Source organism: Phalangium opilio, unplaced genomic scaffold, assembly GCF_054372755.1.
Source record: "Phalangium opilio isolate 3A_F unplaced genomic scaffold, DU_Popi_V2 ptg000045l_1, whole genome shotgun sequence".
Lineage (NCBI taxonomy): Eukaryota > Metazoa > Arthropoda > Arachnida > Opiliones > Phalangiidae > Phalangium > Phalangium opilio.
Genome location: NW_028324168.1, coordinates 1239535 through 1256239, shown reverse-complemented (window position 1 = coordinate 1256239; position 16705 = coordinate 1239535). Strand labels below are relative to the sequence as shown.

The 16705-nt window shown below is 36.1% G+C and overlaps 2 protein-coding genes and 2 long non-coding RNA genes across 8 annotated transcripts; 2 read left to right on the top strand and 2 right to left on the bottom strand.

Moving 5' to 3' along the window:
• Positions 1 to 1450: 1450 nt before the first annotated feature.
• On the bottom strand, positions 1451 to 3866 carry LOC149676604 (betaine-homocysteine S-methyltransferase-like). Of its 2 annotated transcripts, XM_089837663.1 has the most exons (9): positions 3792 to 3866; positions 3549 to 3726; positions 3418 to 3485; positions 3198 to 3355; positions 3012 to 3112; positions 2851 to 2944; positions 2120 to 2187; positions 1827 to 2056; positions 1451 to 1754 (listed from the first exon to the last, which is right to left on the bottom strand). In XM_089837663.1, exons 2-9 carry the CDS (start codon positions 3633 to 3635, stop codon positions 1604 to 1606), a joined length of 957 nt encoding a protein of 318 aa, XP_089693789.1. In that variant the 5' UTR covers positions 3636 to 3726; positions 3792 to 3866; the 3' UTR covers positions 1451 to 1603. The 2 variants fall into 2 exon arrangements, with proteins under 2 accessions (XP_089693789.1, XP_089693788.1); XM_089837662.1 differs by lacking the exon at positions 3792 to 3866 and having other exon boundaries at positions 3549 to 3768.
• Positions 3867 to 3884: 18 nt separating this feature from the next.
• Positions 3885 to 9202, top strand: LOC149676603 (uncharacterized). Of its 3 annotated transcripts, XR_016366491.1 has the most exons (5): positions 3885 to 4595; positions 4668 to 4713; positions 4807 to 4938; positions 5097 to 5134; positions 5238 to 9202. It is a non-coding gene; the product is annotated as an uncharacterized LOC149676603 (long non-coding RNA). The 3 variants fall into 3 exon arrangements; XR_016366492.1 differs by having other exon boundaries at positions 3885 to 4585; positions 5097 to 9202; XR_016366490.1 differs by having other exon boundaries at positions 5097 to 9202.
• A 584-nt stretch (positions 9203 to 9786) lies between these two features.
• Positions 9787 to 13197, bottom strand: LOC149676602 (uncharacterized). Of its 2 annotated transcripts, none has more exons than XR_016366478.1 (2): positions 12467 to 13197; positions 9787 to 12394 (listed from the first exon to the last, which is right to left on the bottom strand). It is a non-coding gene; the product is annotated as an uncharacterized LOC149676602 (long non-coding RNA). The 2 variants fall into 2 exon arrangements; XR_016366479.1 differs by having other exon boundaries at positions 12477 to 13197.
• A 392-nt stretch (positions 13198 to 13589) lies between these two features.
• Got2 (glutamate oxaloacetate transaminase 2) lies at positions 13590 to 16261 on the top strand. The gene is made up of 12 exons (XM_089837655.1): positions 13590 to 13677; positions 13768 to 13863; positions 13934 to 14090; positions 14155 to 14283; positions 14391 to 14450; positions 14524 to 14597; positions 14709 to 14796; positions 14869 to 14937; positions 15011 to 15197; positions 15477 to 15642; positions 15707 to 15857; positions 15929 to 16261. The coding sequence occupies exons 2-12, from the start codon at positions 13775 to 13777 to the stop codon at positions 16049 to 16051; spliced, it is 1293 nt and encodes a 430-aa protein (XP_089693781.1). The 5' UTR covers positions 13590 to 13677; positions 13768 to 13774; the 3' UTR covers positions 16052 to 16261.
• Positions 16262 to 16705: the final 444 nt, after the last annotated feature.

Genomic DNA, 16705 nt, shown 5'->3' with positions numbered 1-16705 from the left:
AAACAAGATGTCCCAAGGGCGAGGGGAGAATACTTAATTAGAAAAAATAAGAAATGAACAATTCATAAATTACCTAGTCTTAAAAGATTCCATATTCATGGGGATATGACAAAACCTTCGACCCCTTTGAGACCCAACGGGGTTTGAAAGAAAGTTAAATATTTTATCTACAATCTCTAGGCAGGGAGGTGAGAGGGAGTAATAATGTAAATAGGAGGGTTGGTTCGATTCCTGGTACCAGTGGTACGACTCGCCTCTCCGGCGCTCGCTCAGTCGGTCCCCACGCGCATGCGTCAAATTTAAAAACCACCTTTAACTGGTCTGGATGTGGGAACCTGCGGTAGTGCAGTAACTACATAGAGATAACAATCTATGGTAGCTGAGAGTGAGAACGCACTGACGCCATTCGCACGTGCGTGTTATCTAGAAACGAGCGCGAAAGAGATAAAAGTTCCTACCCTCCCCCTATTTTCCCCTTCTATTTATATTACTGTTCCTTTAACACGTGGCCGTGAAAAAAAAATTCCAACGCTTGGGAGGCTGGGAGTGGGAGAGAATGTCACTTGCTTTTACTTTTACTGGCAGGCATACCATACATACAAAAGAAAGAAAAAAAAAGAATCCCCTGACCCCTCTCTTTCAATTTCGAAATAGAGGAGAGAGGTATACTGACCCCCTGGGGTAGTCGAAAGCATGGCTGGCTACTTGGATGAATCTTAAAATCCTTCCTTACCCATCGACGGGTGTGGAAAATTTTAAAGGGAGTATAACGTACCCCATGTATGGGAAATTTTAAAGGGAGTATAACGTACCACATTTAAACTAAGGCAATAGAATAATACTGTCTCTTTCTCTCTCTCTGAGACTCTCTTTAAAATTACAAGGGATGGGAAAACACAATAAAGAATTTCGATGTAACTAAAGCCTATTCAGACGATACAACTTTGAGTCAACTTGAGTTGAGTAAACTAGTTGGGCGGTGTGAATAAATTGAAAAGTGTCCAATTTTTGCTGACTCAAATTTTTGACCCATCTAGTTGAGTCTGAAAAGGCCTTAAGAAGAGGGAAAGACACGTGGACGGGGTTTAAACTATGCCTTCCATATCGCGTGCTTTTTGGCGCCTGCGCTGTAGTCATTTTGTATCATGAGAGTGCGACGTGTGCAGAGACGGATAGCAATGTATCAACCCCCTTGTATGTCCCGATACTGAGGCTTGCCTACCCCCTTTTTTTAAGTCAAAGAGAAGGGAACAACATAGGGGGGGGGGCGAGATGGCTTCGTGGGTTATTTCCCCCTCTCGCCAAGAAGCAACGCGAGGGATATAACCCAAGATGGCCGCCTGTGTGTTGGTTACCCAACCTAAAACTTTACTACCATAATCCTCTCCCTTTAAAAAACTACGATATAGCTATGGCTAAAAAGGGCCCAAGTTACTTACAACAGCAACACTTTTAGTTAAATGTTTCTTAATAATCTTTTATTAAGTACCGTAAAATATGTAATACAAGTATACTTAGCAAGCGTAACAATATGAAATATATTTTATATGTAATACAAGTGTACTTAGCATGCGTAACAATATGAAATATGTATGAAATGAGTTTAATGATCCTTTAACTGAGTTAACGCCATTTTAATTTGGGAAATGTCCTCTGGATCAGTCCGGCAACAACCTCCAAAATAATTAACCCCAACTTTGACCCATTTTGGGACAAAAGTGTAAACAGCGGGGAGATTTTCGTTTCCTTCCCATCTGATATGCGAGGGGGAAAATATTTCATGGAAAATTTAGGATGTCACTATAAACTATAAACCCGTGACTCACCCAGTTTGGGCCACCCATTTTTCACCCCTGTTGGGATAGACGATATATTTGATTTTAGGGTTTCGCCCCAAATCTCCGCTTCGAGCTTCGCTTATCAAACTTTCCATAAACTCGGGGGAACTACAATTAATACCAATAGCCACCAATTGGTCAGAAGAATTTCCCAATTCTTTAAGGCAAATTTCGACAGTGTCTTTGTAAAGATCACCGTGAGCAGTTTCGTGGAAATTCTAAATATTAATTTAATTTAATATTAGATTGTTTACACCAATTATGTCTTTGTTGTTTAATACCTTGCAGGTAAAACTTAACCAAGCTTTAGCATTAGGATACTGTTTTAAGAGTTTGATTAAGGCAACACCTTACAATAAAATTTAAATTAATTAATACCCCTAATCCATTATTAAATATATATCTATATTACAGGGTTCATACAACTTTTGGAAAACAAATTTCCCTGAGATTTCCAGGTTTTTCCCCATATACTTCCCTGAGTTTTCCAGGTTTTTCCCTTATATGAAGTATCCCATGATGCAAACGTTAACGAAGGAGGGGGCAAATAGGACTATAACATACTCAAAGGGCATCCCCGTATCTCTAATTGAACCAGAGTTATGAGCCTCCAAAGTTTAGTGTAATGCTATTCCTATGGAGGGAATGTTCACGAACAATTTGCTTAATTACTCGGCCTATGTTTGTCGTAGCCCTAAGTTTTTAGTATGGTTGGATGGGGGACAAATTGGACTATAACATACTCAAAGGACATCCCCGTATCTCTAGTAGAACCAGAGTTACGAGCCTCCAAAGTATAGTGTAATGTTAATCCTATGGAGGGTATGTTTATGAACATTTTGTTTAATTACTCGGCCCCTGTTTGACGCAAATTTCCCTTATTTCCCAGAATTTTACTAAAAATTCTAAATCTCCCCGAGTTTTCCCTGAGGTTTTTGTCAACTATTTATTTCCCTGATTTTTCCAGGTTTTCCCTGTTTTCCAGGTTTGTATGAACCCTGTATAAAAATACCTTCTTTATGGGCGGGAATAGTTTCAAGGGCTAAAAGATCACAATTGGCATTCAATAAAGTTTCTACTTTAGGACGATGCCATTCCATCAACTCCTAAAATAATTAGGATACATTTGAAATTGGAGACCAAGAATGGGGGGGGGGAATCTCTGACTAATACCTCAATGGTCATGTTATCAACATATTTCCCATGATATTCCGAGCCATCAGCTTGAACAGCCCCATATGACCCAATGGACGCGGCTATCTTTATCTCGTTGCCTGCCAAATTTATTTATACCCCCCATTCGTGATTCATATTTTTAAACAATAGGCCAAGTAAACTGTTACAGTAAAATTGGCTTACTGTTAAGAACGGAATTTTTAGCCTCCATAGCTAAATCTACACTGGATGCCAAAAGTTTCTTGGCTTCATCAACATTAAGGTTCAAATGTTTAATAAAACCCTCAATAGACGCTTGGTAGCTGCACGTGGTAATAATTTCGGCACCAGAGTTTAAGTAACTTTAATTGGAATTAAGTATAAGTTACTATTTAATCAACTATGATTAAAATAATAACCATACTTTTTATGGGCTTGAACAATATCACGCGGTGCAGTTTTTAGAAGTCTCGAACCCCATAATGGATCGCTCTAACATTAATTAAATCCCTCATTTAATTTCCCTTCCCCATAATTAATTTTAAATTAACTTACGTCAATAAGGTGTCCAGATTTAAGTAATTCCGTGGATAGGCCTCCATCAATCACTGTGTATTGTTTTTCTTTGGTTGGGGAAGTCATTTTTCAAACTAGTATCGAAGTCTAATCAGGATTAACACGAAAGAACGCTGCCAAAATGAAACTTTACACGCCGAAAAGAAAAATACGCCACCTGCCAGTGTCAAGGTCTCAAACTACAATGCCCCAAAACGTCAACAACAGAAAAGGAATGCGTACCACGTGTTAGAGGGATTGCGAAATATTTTGCTGTCAAATGTATTCGACCAATCATATTAGGTTATTCTGGCGCGCAATTTTGTTCGTAGCAGGTTGAGTATCGAAAGGCCAACTCAACCTAAGGTAAACTAACCGAAAGGCCAACCTCACGTTAGGCCAACTATGGTACCGCTAGGCCAACTTTTTATAAGGCCAGCCCATTGTTCTGCAGTAGGAAAATTCAGAAACAGAGGTTTTTTGGGCGGAGCCTAGTGTGGTTTGAGGAGTGGCTAATTTTATTTTTAAAAAGTCTTTGTATCGAAAGGCCAACTCAACCATTGCCTGGAAAATGGTCTGTTGGCTGGAAAATGGTATGTAGGCTGGAAAATGGTATGTAGGCTGGAAAATGGTATGTAGGCTGGAAAATGGTATGTAGGCTGGAAAATGGTCTGTAGGCTGGAAAATGGTATGTAGGCTGGAAAATGGTATGTAGGCTGGAAAATGGTATGTAGGCTGGAAAATGGTATGTAGGCTGGAAAATGGTATGTAGGCTGGAAAATGGTATGTAGGCTGGAAAATGGTATGTAGGCTGGAAAATGGTATGTAGGCTGGAAAAGCAAGGAGGGAAGCATTAAATAAAATATATAACATTAATCTTCCAAGCAGAGACCTCTCGTTAAACTACCTGTAAACACGGGAGCCAAGGTTCGTGGTAAAATAATCACTTCTCGAATCACGTAGGCTACGAATTGGAGTCCTTTTTAACCTGTAATTTAAGGCATGGAAACATCTTACATATAATATTTAATCGAAAAGTAAAGTATTGTATGTTTATTTAATTCATAGTAAATATATTAGATGAAATATTTTGAGGAATTAAGTTTTTGTTTAAACTAGGTATAAGGAATAAATATAGATTAAGGCATGGCAGATGGAGCCATAGGTACTTGTTATTTTTCTTTCAACATTTGTTCTTGGCCGCTTTTTTCAAAATCACTGATAAGCGATCACACCAACACGAGTGTTTTTTTTTTAGAATATACGTATAGAACGAATATGAATCCGTCAGCTTTGCACGTGGATATGTCCTAATATCTTTCCTCTTGGACTTCGGTCAACCCTGATATTAATGCCGAATTCCTTTGGATGCTCCCAGAGCGCAATAAAAGTGAGTAGTAGTTTCCAGAATCAGGATCTCCTGGCTTTATTGCTCCATGGGAGCGCTCCGCGAGCACCCAATGGAATTTGGCTTGAGAGACCAAACCAAACCTATCATACCTATCCCATATAAGACTAACGGAGTATTTATTTGTTCATTTATACCAGCCCTCGAAGTCAACGAAGTGACTTATATGTAAACAAAGGTGTGATTACTATGGGAAATGTTCCAGCTGCCTTTTTTTATTGAAAATTCATTTTTCGTTAATGATATTTATTAAATTTTCTTACCTACGTTTTTCTCCATAGAGTTCCAGTCTCCAGATGGAATTATTCTATGAACTTTTAACGTGATTAATGAAGTAAAATATTTTAGAAATGATACTATTTACAAGATGAAGTTTTTAAATTGTTTCTAGTCATATTTGGGAATAGGCTTGCCGGTGTGGCCACCGCCACTCTAGGTGGCGGTGGTGTGGCTAAGGCTCAATACGCAAATTTTGGGGATTCAAGTCTCGAGTATTAGGCCTAGTAATAGCCATTAGTTTTAAGATAAAAGTGCATCTTAAGAACTAGGCCATACCTTCATTTATTATTTAGGAGAAAGGTGAATACCATAAGTGTATATCACCACATTATAACATACTTTCTTTACATCAAATCTAGGTTAGCATTTTCACCCATAGGTGGTTGAAATGTTTCTAATAATTTTGAATAATTGAACTGTAACGAATTTTTTAATATGGGCAGATAACTATCACATGGGTGAATTGTATGTAATTTAGAAAACTCATTATACCCTTTAGCCTTCTTTGTAGCTTTTAGTTTGAGAGAAAAAATACACAGGCTTTTATTTAACAATTCATAAACAATGAACCATCCATTGATTATATAGCGTCCAGTCATTGCATAAAATTTGAAACCTATCATATATTGAAGGGCTCCACTGGCACTGTAGATTTGGTAGAGGTAAAAAGTGGTCTGCCATTTGCACGTGTAAGCATAGAGACTCCGGTAGAGACCTTAATTAACCATCTTGTACGGTCTCCTCAATCATGGAAGATCTTAATTTTTATCTGCACGTGCACCGTATCTCTAGGATCTTAATTAGATTTTAAGGCCAGCCTTCATGAATCATTAATGGTCGAACCGTCCATAGGAGATTTTCAACCTATTCTAGGATGATTATTAGAAATTACGTACCTGACTTAAGGAGTAATCAACCATTTTATATGGTCTCAATGGCTATTGAAGATTTGAATTTAACCTGAAAGTATGGACTTATCTCTAGGAAAGTAATCATGATTAATTAACCTAGCTTTGCAAGGTCCATTGAAGGTTTGAATTTAACCTAAAAGCATGGACTTTCCAAGGAAAGTAGTTATGATTAACCAGCTTTCTGAACCCATGAGAGATTTGTAACGTCCAATGAAGGGTTACCTGAAAATATGGGCTTATCTCTAGGAAAGTAATCATGATTAATTAACCTAGCTTTGCAAGGTCCATTGAAGGTTTGAATTTAACCTAAAAGCATAGACTTTCCAAGGAAAGTAGTTATGATTAACCAGCTTTCTGAACCCATGAGAGATTTGTAACGTCCAATGAAGGGTTACCTGAAAATATGGGCTTATCTCTAGGAAAGTAATCATGATTAATTAACCTAGCTTTGCAAGGTCCATTGAAGGTCTGAATTTAACCCGAAAGCATAGACTTTCCAAGGAAAGTGGTTATGATTAACCAGCTTTCTGAACCCATGAGAGATAGCTCCGTAACGTCCAATGAAGGGTTACCTGAAAATATGGACTTATCTCTAGGAAAGTAATCATGATTAATTAACCTAGCTTTGCAAGGTCCATTGAAGGTTTGAATTTAACCTGAAAGTATACTTTCCAAGGAAAGTAGTTATGACTAACCAGCTTTCTGAACCCATGAGAGATTCGTAACGTCCAATGAAGGGTTACCTGAAAATATGGACTTATCTCTAGGAAAGTAATCATGATTAATTAACCTAGCTTTGCAAGGTCCATTGAAGGTTTGAATTTAACCTAAAAGCATAGACTTTCCAAGGAAAGTAGTTATGATTAACCAGCTTTCTGAACCCATGAGAGATAGCTCCGTAACGTCCAATGAAGGGTTACCTGAAAATATGGGCTTATCTCTAGGAAAGTAATCATGATTAATTAACCTAGCTTTGCAAGGTCCATTGAAGGTTTGAATTTAACCTAAAAGCATAGACTTTCCAAGGAAAGTAGTTATGATTAACCAGCTTTCTGAACCCATGAGAGATAGCTCCGTAACGTCCAATGAAGGGTTACCTGAAAATATGGACTTATCTCTAGGAAAGTAATCATGATTAATTAACCTAGCTTTGCAAGGTCCATTGAAGGTTTGAATTTAACCTAAAAGCATAGACTTTCCAAGGAAAGTAGTTATGATTAACCAGCTTTCTGAACCCATGAGAGATAGCTCCGTAACGTCCAATGAAGGGTTACCTGAAAATATGGACTTATCTCTAGGAAAGTAATCATGATTAATTAACCTAGCTTTGCAAGGTCCATTGAAGGTTTGAATTTAACCTGAAAGTCTAGACTTATCTCTAGGAAAGTAATTAGGAATTAGTAACGTGCTTTAGCCACCATTTTTGCTCATGGTTTATTACGAACTAGGGCTATAAGCCTTACAGTTCAGAATATCACAGTAGTGATATCACAGTAAAATATTATACATCACATTGTATCACATAATAATAATCATAGTAACAGTCAATGACATGGAAAATTTACACGAATAATTACATATTTAAGTGAGCGCGAAGTTGAATGATAGTGTTCCAAGGTCGATTAAAAAATTTTAATTTTTAACCTGAAAGTGTCTCCAGGAAGGTAATTATTAATTACTAACCTGTCTTCGTGAACGCTGAATCAAATAATCCCAATGTCCAATAGTTATTTCTTGAAATAGTTATTTGTTACCTTCACTTCCCTAAGCAGTAAGCACCGCGCCCTAAGCCAAAGCAAGCACAAAGGCAAGCACAATGGCAATGCAATGCGGCAACCGTTGAACCGTCCGTTGCGGTCTCGCAGATTTGAATTTTGACCATACCGAATACTACTACTCTATTGGCTAAATTAAGCTACAGTGCTGCTCCCGGGTGGACGCTTCCTAAAGTGTTGTGAGAAAGAAGGAGGCTGGAGCCTGGGTTGTGGGGGCAAGGCAAGGTTAGTAAAGTAAAATCGCTATAATGGGGGCAAGGAGGGTTATTCATTCTCCGTGGTGGGGGTTAGGCATTTTTCTTTTTTCCATGTTTTTTCCCTGTCTGTCAACCCCCCAACCACAGTTCCAAATGCCATGATTTATGTCAACCCTAGTAGTTAGTGAACATATGGGGGTTTGTAATTCTTCTCTGCCTTTGCTAGCACTGTCATAATAAATGTCAACTGAACTTCAGAGGCAAAGAAATGTCGGTTTTTTTTCTTTTTAAACAAAGTAGTAACAGTGGAAATGTAGTATTAATCTCTATTGGAAAATAACATTAGGTGCCAATGCTCGAAATTTGTAAAATTCAAAACCCATTAATCGGCGTTAAAAAATAGTTTAATTAATTTTAATCGCCATTTTTTGGTGCGATATGGTTATTTATTTTGTAAAGTGTAGGATAGAGTTATAATTGTCATTTTTAGACCGTTAGAACGGCTGTTATGGTTTTCGCATATAAATACTTTAATTAGGCCCATAATAATTAAACCGATATTGATTTTGGGGTAATTTTAACCAAGGAATTGAATGGTGATTTGCAAATCAGTATAAAATTAAGTACGTGTAAAAAAATATCACTGTACCGCTTTGAAATCCTTTTTTTTCAAATTCCTGACTCTAAAATTAGTCAGGAAAAATCATTTTCTTCTTTAATTACCTTAATTACGAGCTGTAATTAACAAAAAACGTAAAAAATATTCCATCGAAACTTAACGTTGCAAACGTATGAAGTATAAACTGGTGTCACCCTAGGTTGGAAGCTGAAATCAAAGACCACTTTTATAACATTTAGTTTTTTGGTTATTTTCGGTTTCTGATTATAATTAGCTTAATGATTTAAGAAAGCACATGAACTCTGAATGTTCCGAATCTCCTGATTCCAATGGTGTTAATTTCAGGTCTCCACGACTTACTGTTAATTAATTTTGTAACTAAACGCCCAAAAAGACAGACGATATTTTTAATTTTCCGTCTTTCAAACATATTTTTGGCATTAAAATAGCAATTAATTCAAATGATATTATGTGATTCTGACGTAAAAACCTGTAAGGAATCGAATGAAAGTGGTCGCAAGACCGTAGGCTTAGCAGTTGATTAGTTGTTCCACTAATTACGGCTATCCGCATTTTTAAATACAACCTAACTGGGAAGCGAGAGAAAAGGCTACGATCTCTGGCCTCCCAGTGTATTTTTGGTATCAAGTGATTTAATCAGAGCAACAATCTTAATCATCCTAAGTTTTGACGGAAATTTTTTGTTGGATATTGTCACGTGACCCATTTGTAACGAAACATGATTTTTTATATATTTAACCATACTCAGTTTTATTTGCTTATGATAGAGCCCAAGAAAAATAACGTCACGGAAAAACCCCTTTTCGTATTCCTACAAAGATGTAAAAAGAAGCTAGGTCCTCTTTGATAAAAGGCCTTTGCCCTGTCCTTATCTACCTAGATCAGGGAGGAGAGCCTAGATCTAAGAATTCCTATTGTAAGCAGCGTGGACACGCGGGGAAATTTTGTTGATTCACGCGTTCTTGGTATTAGGGGGCCCCCTCTTAATTAGAAAAAACAAACAACGGTCCATTTATTTGTGGCCGAAGTTATTATTATTATTATTATTAGTTTATTAGCGCTCGTTGTGTGTACATTTTTGTTTTCTTTTTCAATAATTCACTGTCCTACGCCACATAAGCTGAGATGCTTGTTCGTGGCAGGGCTTATTACAAAATAAATAATTAAAGACTTTGTGGAGCATACATTGTTATGTTACTGATTATACATATTTTCAATTCCTATTTCTATGGGAGAGATTCGGAAAACATTTTAAGATTTTAACATAAGGTTTAGTTGTGATAATCCTTTAGTAATTAGCCATATTTTAATTAGGTTTTTGAAAACATTATAATCCTCAATATGTTTAGTGTCTGTATTTAATAGGTTAAATAATTTAGGGCCTAAGTGCAAGGCGTATCTTTGACCTATAGTTTTATATGTTCGTTCACTAAAAAGATTACCTTCTGAGATAAACCGCGTATTATAATTAAGTTGAGGGATTAGTCTTCTTTTGTTTTTAAAGGTATACAGTAAAATATTTTTTGCATATAATTGTTTTACAGAGAAGATTTTAAATTCATTATACAATAGTTGTCTTGGGTTTAAGTTATCCTTTTTTAAGCATATAGGGTACGTATGATTTTCCTCTGTATTACTTACAAGGGATCGATTAAGTTATCGTAGGCACCTCCCCATCCCAATAATCCTTAAGAAATAACCGATTGAATCAGGGCATAGTATATGGTTCTTATCCAAGTTATATCTAAAAAATTCCGAACAGCACAGAACTTCCTAAAACTCATCCTTAACTTGTTCTTAACATTATTTATTTGATAATTCCATTTTAAGTTAGAGTCAAGTGTAATTCCTAAGTACTTAATCTTATCCGTTTTCTCTAGCTTAAAACATTTCCTATTACATGGCTGTGATACCTTGCAAACGTTATCTGAGTGAATTATTAAATTATCAATGAGTATAGGCGTGGAGGAAAAACACATGAATTTCTTTTTCTCAATGTTCAGTGTTAGGATGTCTAGGTCTAACTGAGATGTTACTTTATTAATGTCTTCTTGGGCTTTGAGGAATGCCTCGTCCCAATCGGGACCTTCAACTAGCTAGCAGGGTGGTATCATCTGCGAAGGATATTATTTTTCCATCGATTGCAAGGTTACATAAATCATTTATGTATATAAGGAATAAGATGGGACCAAGTACAGTTCCCTGTGGTACACCAAATCGTATAGGTAACGGGCTACTCTGTACATCTCCAATTTTAACTACTGCTTTTCTATCTAACAAATAACTCTCAAACAATTCTAAAGCAACACCTCTGATTCCTGCTCTCTCTAATTTATCTAACAAAATGGGGTGCGAGACGGTGTCAAAGGCCTTTTTTATGTCCAAGAATATCCCAATTAATCTTTTGTTTTTGCCTACCGCACCGTATATTAGCTCAGTAGCCTCAACAACAGCGTCAGCTGTACTTAGATTTTTCATAAAGCCATACTGATTTTCTGATAAATAATTCGACTGTTCTAAAAACTGGGATAGTTGGTTTTTTATAATCTTTTCGAAATTTTTGAGATGTTACTGAGTAATGATATGGGTCTGTAGTTTTGTAAATCAGTTTTTTTCCTGATTTGTGTATTGGTATGATTATGGCCCTTTTAAAGATATCTGGAAACACCCCTGTGCCTAATGATAGGGTTTTTTTTTTTTTTTTTTTCCCTTTCCATTAGTGCGTTAGCTGGAGGGCTTTATGCACCAGGTAGAGTGATAGGAAGAGATGATCGGTAACCTCTAAGGGAGTGGTCGAGCATGAGGAGGCGATAGCCTTCCGTATGTGATTAATCAGGGGAAGATATGAGGTTTACTTGGGAGGTGACGGAAGGGAAGTTGGGGTCAAGTCACCTCCGGCGGACACGGGGAGGTCAGTTCCTGTAGGGTAGAAGGTCTGACAGTGTCGTATTCCCTCAAACTTTGTCACCCAGAAGCTTGGTTCACATGAGTGCGCCACACTCCCGACTCTAATGATAGGTTTATAATATGTGCCAGTGGTTTAATGATAAACTTGCTGACAGCATCCCACAGCCTTGGAGTTTTTTTAATGAATTAATTACATTAACGATATCGAAAGGGGTCACTGGGATAAAAAATACACTTCGTGGATTTTTGGTATACTGCGTTATCGTCGCTGTTCGGCTAGCTTAGATCCTATTTGACTAAAATAGTTATTGAACGAATTAGCCACCTCTTTTGGTAAGCACTTATTTATTTATTTATTTATTATTACATCTAAGCACTCTAGTTTGGGGAAAGTGTGAGGCTGTTTGGGATTAATGCTCCGTCTATCGTAATTTCCGATATATGGGCCAATTCGAAAATTTCATGGGGTAAGCCAACAAAAAGGAGCCAGGTTGGGGTTAATTTGACTGTCGTTCTGATACAAAATTGCTTTCTATAGGATGGGATTCTAGTTTCTACCTAAGTGCAGCAAGAAAGAACTGAGGAAAAATTACGCTAGCGCAACGAGCATTTCTTCTAGTTTTTCCATTATCAGTGATTTTGAAAAAAGCGGCCAAGAACAAACGTTGAAAGAAAAATAACAAGTATGGCTCCATCTGTCATGCCTTAATCTATATTTATTCCTTTTACCTAGTTTAAACAAAAACTTAATTCCTCAAAATATTTCATCTAATATATTTACTATGAATTAAATAAACATACAATAATTTACTTTTCGATTAAATATTATATGTAAGATGTTTCCATGCCTTAAATTACAGGTTAAAAAGGACTCCAATTCGTAGCCTACGTGATTCGAGAAGTGATTATTTTACCACGAACCTTGGCTCCCGTGTTTACAGGTAGTTTAACGAGAGGTCTCTGCTTGGAAGATTAATGTTATATATTTAATTTAATGCTTCCCTCCTTGCTTTTCCAGCCTACATACCATTTTCCAGCCGACATACCATTTTCCAGCCGACATACCATTTTCCAGCCTACATACCATTTTCCAGCCTACATACCATTTTCCAGCCGACATACCATTTTCCAGCCGACATACCATTTTCCAGCCTACATACCATTTTCCAGCCTACATACCATTTTCCAGCCTACATACCATTTTCCAGCCTACATACCATTTTCCAGCCTACATACCATTTTCCAGCCTACATACCATTTTCCAGCCTACATACCATTTTCCAGCCAACAGACCTTTTGCTAAATTCGTTTTAGTTGGCCTTTAGATACTCAACCGGGAATGGGGATACGCTTTTGCTCCACCCATGCCCCGCCCAAATTCCCTTTTTAAGAGGGTACCCATTTTTCTCTAATGAAATTTTCCTACTGCTGGTAGTTTATAGGAGGGGCCTAATAAGTTGGCCTTCTGGTCCCGTGGCCTTATGGTCCACGATGGTTGGTTGGCCCTACGATTTGTTGGCCTTTCGGTATTTCACCTTCGTAGCATACGCAAACCGGTGCGAGGCGCTTATCGTGTTTGTCCTTGAAAGTAAAATTTTCCCACGCCCATAAAGCAGATTGCCAGTCCCGGACTGCTAAATATTTATTGAACTTCTCATCTCAAATGTAAGAGTCCAAAGCCGAATATAGAGTGGTACTGAGACGGGAGGAGCTACGTGGACGTGACGTCAACATTGGTAGTAATTGTATAGCGTGAGCTGACGAATTCCAATATGGTCGCCGAAACCGAGGTAAGAGATAGGAGGGTGTGACGTCAGGACCAAGTTCGTGGTAGCAGACCTTTTTCTCTATCGACTTGGAGGAGGTAAGTTTATACTGGAGTAGTAACTCTAAAGCAAAGACTACTAAGCAAGCAGCCAAAAGCTGCCTGCAACGCCGCCGCGGTTGATAACCTTTGCAAAGAAGCCGGGGAGTTATTTTTACTACTACCATATCGAGCTTGACTAAAATTAGTTAAGAAGATAATTAAATTGTTAATTAGCTTATATTTAAAGGACTAAATAGTTAAAAACTAATTTCAATTAAAATAATTTCTGATTCAGATATAAAATGTCTGTAACTCGTAACGGGATTTACGCGACTTTGGGTCTGCTTAAAAATGTTCAAGGACATTTTGCCTTATCATCAACAAGAGCTAAGTACGGGCAACTGCACCTGATTTAATTTTAATCGCGATTAAATTAATTAAAATTAAATATTTCTTTCTAGTTCTTGGTGGCAGCATGTCGAAATGGGACCCCCTGACGCGATTTTGGGTGTCACTGAAGCCTTTAAGAGAGACACTAACCCCAAAAAAATTAATTTGGGTGTAGGCGCCTATAGAGATGATAATGGGAAACCATTTGTTTTGCAATCTGTTCGACAGGTATTTTAAATTAATTAATTTTAATTGTGTTTGGAATTTAATTAATGGAATGGGGAAATTTAAGGCTGAAAATCAAATTGTGGCTGAGAAAATGGATAAGGAATATACAACTATCGGAGGAATTAAAGAATTTACCGATGCAGCAGCTGCCCTGGCTCTCGGAGAGGATAGTGAAATAATTAAAAATAAAATGGTAATTAAATTAAATTAAATTAATTTTATTATACTTTTAAATAAAAGATAATTTAAATTAAGTTAAATACTTACTTACATTTAATTGCACATTCCATTTCTTCTTAGAATGCAACTGTTCAAGGAATTTCAGGAACTGGTTCCCTAACTATTGGAGCTATCTTTTTGGTAATTAATTAATTAATTTAATTGTTAATTAATTAGTTTTCTATTAAATATTAATTAAAATTTCCATTTTTAGAATGATTTTTTTAAAGGCAATAAAGATATTTATATGCCAACACCAACATGGGGAAATCATATCCCATTATTCAAGTAAATTAAAAATTAAAATTAAAACAATAAAAATAATTAATTTGATTAATTAAAAATTAAAATTTCCTTAATAAAAAAACTAAAATTAATAAATGAAATTAAATTAAATAGACAAGCTGGTCTTGCTGTTAAGCAATATCGGTATTACGATCCCAAAACATGTGGTTTTGATTTCACAGGAGCATTGCAAGATATTGCAGTATGTTGTTAACCATTTTTCTAATGATCCTGACAGATGGCGTTAAAAAATGTTTGTTTTTACTTTTTACAGAAAATCCCAGAAAATTCAATCATTTTATTGCATGCTTGCGCTCACAATCCAACTGGAGTTGACCCAAAAGTAGATTAAATTAATCCCCTAATCCATATTTAAGTTTAAAACTTAAATTAAATTAATCATTATTTATTTTCAGGCTGAGCAATGGAAAGAAATGTCTAAAGTTATAAAATCTCGCAATCTCTTCCCATTTTTTGATATGGCTTATCAAGGTTTTGCAACTGGTGATTGCAATAGGGATGCTGGAGCTGTACGTTTATTTTTGGAAGATGGTCATAGAATAGCCCTGGCTCAATCTTTTGCCAAAAATATGGGACTTTATGGTAAAAAAAGGCCTATTTTAGTATTTTTTTGTTTAAAAAAAGGCCTATTTTAGTATTTTTTTTGTCTGAAAAAGGCCTATTTTAGTATATTTTTGTCTAAAAAAGGCCTATTTTAGTATTTTTATGTCTGAAAAAGGCCTATTTTAGTATATTTTTGTCTAAAAAAGGCCTATTTTAGTATATTTTTGTCTAAAAAAGGCCTATTTTAGTATTTTTTTTGTCTAAAAAAGGCCTATTTTAGTATTTTTTTGTCTAAAAAGCAACTTATCTCTAACTTAGGTGAACGTGTGGGTGCATTTTCAATGATTTGTGACTCAAAAGAAGAAGCCGATAGAGTTATGTCACAATTAAAGATCCTAATTCGTCCGCGATATTCAAATCCCCCCATTCACGGAGCTAGAATTGCCTCTAAAGTTCTTAATACACCCGAGCTTAGAAAATTATGGTATTGGGTTCACTTTTAGGCATAAATTTGACCTTTAACCTAATCATATTCATGATTAATAAAGGTTAAGTGAAGTTAAGGACATGGCTGACAGAATTATCTCAATGAGAACCAAATTAAGAGATGGACTTAAAAAGGAGGGATCTACACGTAACTGGCAACATATTACTGACCAAATTGGCATGTTCTGTTTTACTGGAATGACCCCTGATCAGGTAATTAACTAATTAAAAATATATCAAGTTAAAACTAATTAAATTAATTCATCTTTTTTTTTCCTTTACAGGTTGCTAAATTAACAAAGGACTTCAGTGTCTATTTAACCAAGGATGGTAGAATTTCGGTTGCTGGTTTATCATCTTCAAATGTTGATTATTTGGCCCATGCCATGCACCAAGTTACAAAATAAATTAAGATTAAAGGGTGGAAAAACACTTTTAAAATCATGTGACGCGGTTGGCAATTTTAATAATTTTTCTTCACATATTAAATGAAGTTTAAATTTAATTTGGATTTATATTAGGCAAGCTTTGCAGAAGCTAGTCACACTTAATGTAAATTAAAATTAATTAACTAAGCAATAGGGCCCATTAATTAATAAAAAATATTGTTGAATTAATTGTCTAAGTTTTGAGTTATTTTCACTTTTGCGCTATTTTGGTTGGTTGGTTGGCAAAAGTATTGTGTTGACATCTTTGAGTCGGCTGGCTGGCTGGCTGGTGGCTTATTTTTCGTGTGCGAAAATATGTGAAAGTATTTTACCCCCAACTACTTATTAATTGTTACCAAATATCATTTTAACTTTACTCTCAAACAATTTACACTAAAACTAAATTTTTTAATCCTTCAGTTAATCTCACTTATTTTTAGTTGCTACTTCCTCTTATTATTAGGCAAGCTTTGCAGAAGCTAGTCACACTTAATGTAAATTAAAATTAATTAACTAAGCAAATAGGGCCCATTAATTAATAAAAAATATTGTTAAATTAATTGTCTAAGTTTACTTTTTGAGTTTTGATTTTTTACTTTTGCGCCATTTTGGTTGGTTGGCAAAAGTATTGTG

Coding starts and splice junctions, on each gene's coding strand:
- Got2 (XM_089837655.1), top strand. CDS start 13,775: ATGTCTGTAACTCGTAACGGGATTTACGCGACTTTGGGTCTGCTTAAA. Junction 14,091..14,154: donor TTTTGCAATCTGTTCGACAG/GTATTTTAAATT, acceptor GGGAAATTTAAG/GCTGAAAATCAAATTGTGGC. Junction 14,797..14,868: donor GAGCATTGCAAGATATTGCA/GTATGTTGTTAA, acceptor TACTTTTTACAG/AAAATCCCAGAAAATTCAAT.
- LOC149676604 (XM_089837663.1), bottom strand. CDS start 3,635: ATGACTTCCCCAACCAAAGAAAAACAATACACAGTGATTGATGGAGGC. Junction 3,113..3,197: donor TAAAAATTCCGTTCTTAACA/GTAAGCCAATTT, acceptor TAAATTTGGCAG/GCAACGAGATAAAGATAGCC. Junction 2,057..2,119: donor GGTTAAGTTTTACCTGCAAG/GTATTAAACAAC, acceptor ATTAATATTTAG/AATTTCCACGAAACTGCTCA.